We start from the raw sequence: 6,633 nt of genomic DNA on the forward strand, positions 1-6,633 counted from the left end.
TAGTCCAGACGAACCTTCTTCACTCCTCCTCATCCTCACTCCTACTGCTCTGAGCACAGACTCTCACACACACACTGGACAGATAAGACTGGACTGTAAGGACACCAGGTGTGTTAAATCTCCATCTGTCTGGTGTGTGTGTGTGTGTGTTTGAGCTGAACATTCCCTGCAGTTCCGGTCCTGTGTGAGTTCATGCACGGTGCTGCTGCCATGTAATTATCAGATAACTGCAGAAACAAACAGGTGTTCCTAATAAAGTGGACACTCAGGCTATGTTTATAATCGTCCCAGCGTCCAGAGCAGGAACGTTACCTTCATCTGTTCACTTTTTCCTCATATTTAAACATTTACAGAACAGTAGGTAAAAACTAAAACCCTGCTGGTTTCTGCGCGTCAGTTTGTTCTAATCCCAGTGATGAACTAATAATGTGGGTCACAGCGCCCCTGAACCAGGAACAAAAGAAATAAAAACAATAATAATAATGAAAAAGATCAAATAAACTATGCTGAGATAAGAACTATAAAGCTGAACATTATTCATTAGTTCAAATTATTCAGTACAGTTTAGTTAATGTGGTTATATACAGTATTAGTTATAGCTGTGACAAGGATATTTGTTTATTATTATTATTATTATTATTATTATTATTAACAACTTTAACAGAGATCAAATAAAATCAATAAATAATAATAATAAAAAATACACACCCTCTAATTTCAGACTCAAATTTACATTTTTTTTATTCTCACGGACTGGCTAGTAAATAAAACTAAATGAAATAAAATAAAATCATTAAATGAAACTAAATTAAACTGAAAACTACATATACAATCACATCAAAACATTATAGGAATATCTCTAAACCACAGGACTGATTTACAGAATAATTTATTAATTAGATTAGAATCAACTTTTTGTCAGCGTGCAAATACACAAACAGCATGCAGTGTAAACACAATAAACACCAAAATACTCCCCTTTAAATGTCACTGTCCTCCGAGACGTCCTGGTTCTCTCAGCGTGACGTCTCTCTCTCTCTCTCTCTCTGTGGATATATATCTCACACCTTCACTGCTGCACTCAACCTGAAAATCCTCAAGAAACTCACTTTCACTGTCCCTCAGGATTTACAGCCACCTCCTGCAGCTCCTGTGTGTGTGTGTGTGTGTGTGTGTGTGTGTGTGAGAAATACATTCCTATATAGATCAGAACCTCTCGAGCCTCCAGAGCTCTAATCACCATCATGTGAGGATTCTCTCTCTCTCTCTCTCTCTAAACCTCCAGAACATTAAATCAGGAGATGAAGCTGTGACGTAAACTGGAAGTTCAGGTTCATCACTCAGATCCCACAGAGCTTTTCACACTCTAACACGTCTTCACTTCAGGAACAAATCTACAATGTTTATAAATCATTTTTGGCAAAAATCCAAGTGTCAGAACCTAACCCCGCCCAGAAGACCACCCATGTGATCTTAACCACACCTAACTGGAACTTAATCCCATCGCACCTAATCATAGCTCCGCCCCCAAGTTTAAGGAATCAGAAATTTAAAAAATGTGTAAACTGGTCTTCACACTAATCCCAAAAACTGTGAGAAAGTTAAAGCGGCCCATGTGAAGCTGACGCAGTAGAGCGCGTTTAACACCACGGAAACCCCAAACCAACACCGAGCGGCAGAGACACACCACCTGGGACAGAGACACCACCCGACCTCACCAACACCTGAGACAAGGACATGGACTGCTCCCAGACCTCACCAACACCTGAGACAAGGACATGGACTGCTCCCAGACCTCACCAACACCTGAGACAAGGACATGGACTGCTCCCAGACCTCACCAACACCTGAGACAAGGACATGGACTGCTCCCAGACCTCACCAACACCTGAGACAAGGACATGGACTGCTCCCAGACCTCACCAACACCTGAGACAAGGACATGGACTGCTCCCAGACCTCACCAACACCTGAGACAAGGACATGGACTGCTCCCAGACCTCACCAACACCTGAGACAAGGACATGGACTGCTCCCAGACCTCACCAACACCTGAGACAAGGACATGGACTGCTCCCAGACCTCACCAACACCTGAGACAAGGACATGGACTGCTCCCAGCACTGAAGTAAACTGAAAAATTTTCCATCAATCTCCACAAAAACCTAATATTTCTCACCTGAAGAGATCAAACCAGGAGTAAAGTCATGTGCGTCAATAAACTGGTTGAGACACGACTGCCGTCCTGCAGAAAGAACGTCTGTAATAAAGACGATGTAATGATTCTGCACTAAAAGGTCAGACTGAAGGGTCAAAGTCTGAGAGTCTGGATAAGTCAGGACACTGGGGGTTCTGCCTCACTGCGCTCCTGTTAATAGTTAAAGACTTCCTGTGGTTTATTTGGGCTGAGGCAGCAGATACACTATCAGAACCGATACAGATATCTGGACAACAGGGACACCAGCACAGACGGGACGTCTCATGTCATGGAGCCGAGGGTGAGCGGACTGCAGCGAGGAGTTTCTCTAAGGCTCGCCTCGGGATCTGTTCGGTCTCGAGTGATCCGATTTAGAGCGGAGAGAACACTCGGGTTATTGTGAGCACCAGGAGGAACTTCCTGAACCTGTGTGTGTGTGTGTGTGTGTTATATGAAGCGGCCCAGCTCTGACTCCAGGCCGTCCCTGCTTTAGGAGAAACATTAAGACAATAACGATCCTGTTTGAAAGTCACGAGCGCTCATATGACGGTTATAGATCAGTGTGTGTCTCCTGTTTCGAAGGTCAGGAGATAATCTACATCCAAACACCACTGATACAACATGAATGCAAAAGTTAGCATCCCTTCACAACACAACGTACCTTATTTATAAAAAAATTAAAATGTTGAAATTGAAACGTTTCAGATTTTTTTTTTCCCCTGATCTAATTTTACTAAAAATCCTTCAATGGGTTTAAAAGTTTACACCCCCTTTATAAATGTGATGAATATATTCTCTCTTCAGCTCATGTAGATTTAATATCCCGGCTGTCCAGCAAACACAAAACATTTGGAGAAACTGTAGTTTGTAGTTTTTCCTCCAAACCCGTGCGCAGGAGCTGAGCTCACATTCACTGCTGTGTTTAAATAAAATGAAGTCAATGCTGTAAGATGCAAAAGGAATCGTTTTATATATTACAGGCTGAGATTCACACTGTAATGTGTGTATAGACAGTAGAGCAAAAGAACTTGGAGTTATTCATTCAGAAAAGAGTCTCAGACATACAGGTTTTCATTACATGCATTTATTTGAGAGAGAAACAAACAGAAATGGCCACACGCACGTCTCACTGTGGTCACCAGCACGTTTCTGAGTCATTGAACAGGTCAGATAAAAATTTAAAAATTAAAGCATTACAAACGTTGAATGGTCGGAGGCGAGGCGAGGCACGGAGAGCGCTGATGATGCGGATGTGCAGGTCGACCTTTCCAGCAAAGTGCTAAAGCCCAGAGCCAATCAGAGGCCAGAGACTGGAATAAATTAAAAACAAAATCATGCTTTATAACCACCACCACCATCATCCTCATTCTATATGCTAGATGGCGTGTGTGTGTGTGTGTGTGTGTGTGTGTGTGTGTGTCTCTGGCTCCCCCTGCTGGCTGTAGCTGTAGTGTCACCCCACAGTACTATAGTGTCATATTTATTGATTTCACCAACTTTCATCCTCTCTCATCCTCGCCCGAAACATCTCGACTCCCTGAAACAGTGTGTACACTCGCCAGTCCTGATTTTATACATACAGAATCAACGTAAACCCCCGAAACATCTCCCTAACCCTAAAAAAAGTATAATTGCTCTTTATATTCTCTGAAAATATACATCAATACGGGGGGGAAATAATCTTTAAAAACCAAATCCCTCAGTAACAACTAATAAAAGACCGACTGGGGAAAAGAGGAGAGAAACATAAATCACTCAGAAGGAAAAAAAAATGATTTAATAAAATAAATAGAAAAATGATTTCTGAAAGCAGCAAAAATAAAGAGGACGATTAAAGGCGAGGTGTTAAACAGGAAAGGCAGGAAGAGACACAGCAAGAGAGACACACGTCCCTGCGTCAAGGTTTTAGTGTCATGTCTTTATGAGAGGAAAACGAGAAACATCAGCCAAGGTGGAAGAGACTCTCCAAATCTCAGACCTGGAACGCTGCCTCGGATTTCAGAATCATGAGATCTAGAAGATTAAAACAAGATGTGTAAGATCTCTCTTACACACACACACACACAAACACACACAAACACACACACACACACACACAGATTGAGAGAGGGAAAGAGAGACGGAGTCAGAGAGATAAGTTCAAAGAATGGTTCCTGAACAGAACCTCTCGCAGGAACAAACAGAACCTCTCTCTCTCTCTCTCACACACACACACACACACACACACGCCTGCTTGTAATCAGTCCTTAAAGTCAAAGTGAAACTGATGATGTAAATTGTCTGACTCCGCCCCCTGCCACTGTGATGTTGATTGTCCACATGGGGGCAGCAGTGAGAACTTCATTTGTATTTGCGTGCGTTTGTTTATTTTTGTGTGTGTGTGTGTGTGTGTGTGTGTGTGTGTGTGTGTGTGCGTGTGTGTGTGTGTGTGTCTTTGGTTTGTGCCAGGCCCCGGGTTTTTACAGGATCATGAGGAGGAATGTAGGGAGAGACAACAGCATCGCTTAATGGAAAAAAACAAAAGGTTCTGATTGTGTGCGGTTGGGTAGTGACGATGTAGTGACGTTGTAGTGACGATGTTGTGACGATGTCTCGGGGGTGAGTGAGATATGGGTCCGTGATCCAGCGGTTCTTTAACTGTGTGATGAGTTTAAATGGTCTGTCGGAGAGTTGGGGTGTGAAGGAGCCGCAGAAGGACGAGAGCGAGACTCCGGGCTCAGTGACGCTCACAGACTATTCACACACTCCCCCGTCGTCTCTGCACACGGTTCCACCCTGTGGGAGACACACACACACACACACACACACACACATCACAGATTTAATCACATGTTCATAAAAGTTAAAGCCGTTATTATCTCGTGTTCTTGAAAGTCCACTTATGACGCTCGGGGGTTTGACGCTCGCGGTCCTCATTAACATAACGCTGAGGAATTAAAACGTCAGGGAGGAAATCGGCGGCGTTTAGGAGCCGAGAGTGAACCCCGCGTCTCCCCCTGAACTCCACCTGTTCATGTGTGGGTGCTGCTGTTTAATAAAGCCCAGAGTTCACGAGGGGAACTGAAATGATTAGATTTATATCATTAACGCTGGAGTGGTGTTCAGTCTCACCGTGGCTGCAGCGCTAAGCGGCGTCTCTGCTCGCGTCCAAACTGGCGTCCAGCAGAAGCTCCTCCAGGTCCTGACCGCAGCTCAGCTCCGCCGTCACGCTCACTGGAACAGCACAGAGAAACACCTGCGTTACAACTCCCACGTTACAACACCCGCGCTACAAACACCTGCGTTACAACACCAGCGCTACAAACACCCGCGCGGTGAACTCACTGTGCTCCATGACGCAGCAGGCCGCTTTATGTGCCTCGGGCTCCAGCAGGTGCAGCGTGAACTCGGGCTTCAGGCCGTTCGGCAAGGTGCCGCCTGGAGGTGGCGCTGTGTCGACTCGCTCCACATCGTCTGCTGTAGAAAAGCCGTGTATTGTTTCCAAGCTCTGTTCCACTGAGGTGCCCTTATCCAGCTGTCTGTCATCGTTTGGCGTCTCTGAGTCCAGATGTTGTGAGAGCTCCTCCTGCAGGTTGCCGGCGGGATTACTACTGCTCGGTTCCTTGGGCCCTACTTCAGAAGATTCCAGCTGATCCTGGAGCAGGTCCTCTGTAGGGGCAGTGTAATGGATCTGAGCATGCTCAGTGTGTGTGTTTTCATTGCTCTTTGTGTCCTGGTCCGGTTCTGGGCTGGGACTGGGTTCCTGCTGCGCTTGGCTGGGTGAAGGCTGCTCTACTGTGGTACTGACTGATGGTTCTGGTTCTCCTGGTTTACACTCTGTGGGAGTGGCATGATGGACCTCAGCATGCTTAGTGTCCACGGTCTCCTGGTCCGGTTCTGGGCCGGGACCGGGTTCCTGCTGCGCTTGGCTGGGTGTGGTACTGACTGAAGGTTTAGATTCTCCTGATTTGGACTCTGATGTCTCCTGAGTTGTGGTGGTTCTCTCTGCACGCTGTGGTTCCTGAGAGACTCCAGAAGGTGTTTTATTCTGTGCCACAGGCTTCGTCAGGCCGCTCTGCTGCTGCTGCTGCTCAGGAGGACTTTCCACTCGCGTCACCATAAAGATCTTGTGTCCTCTCCCAGGGCTGGACACAGAGAAGCAGCGCCCGGGTGAAGACGGCGTTCCGCTCGACACACTCGCTTCCGTCACTTTGATCCCTGACATTGTGTCCGCCGCCGCCCGGGTGGAGCTGGGAGTATTAATGGGCGGAGTCTGGCAGGCAATAAGGGTGGGGCTTCGGCAAGGCGGGGTTTGGTTCAGGGGTGACGTCTGTGCAGCGGGTTTTGTCTCTTCGTCTTCATCAGTGTCGGTGTCGGAATCCGAGTCGTCCTGCGTTGCTGGTGGCCCGTCTTCATCGTCTCCGATTTCACTCGGTTTCTCACCCTCCTCCTCCTCC

At 46.4% G+C, this 6,633-nt stretch overlaps 1 protein-coding gene across 1 annotated transcript in view; it reads right to left on the reverse strand.

Annotated features, from left to right (window-relative positions):
* Positions 1 to 3,955: 3,955 nt before the first annotated feature.
* ppp1r37 (protein phosphatase 1, regulatory subunit 37) overlaps positions 3,956 to 6,633 on the reverse strand; it is a 27,474-nt gene continuing 24,796 nt past the window's right edge. The window contains exons 11-13 of the mRNA XM_053500373.1: positions 5,522 to 6,633; positions 5,309 to 5,410; positions 3,956 to 4,972 (exon numbers count right to left, since the gene is read on the reverse strand). The exon at positions 5,522 to 6,633 is cut by the window's right edge and continues 293 nt beyond it. Coding sequence (XP_053356348.1) covers positions 5,322 to 5,410; positions 5,522 to 6,633 — 1,201 coding nt within the window. The 3' untranslated portion in view covers positions 3,956 to 4,972; positions 5,309 to 5,321. The remainder of the gene's footprint in view (positions 4,973 to 5,308; positions 5,411 to 5,521) is intronic.

This window comes from Clarias gariepinus, chromosome 7 (assembly GCF_024256425.1).
Source record: "Clarias gariepinus isolate MV-2021 ecotype Netherlands chromosome 7, CGAR_prim_01v2, whole genome shotgun sequence".
Lineage (NCBI taxonomy): Eukaryota > Metazoa > Chordata > Actinopteri > Siluriformes > Clariidae > Clarias > Clarias gariepinus.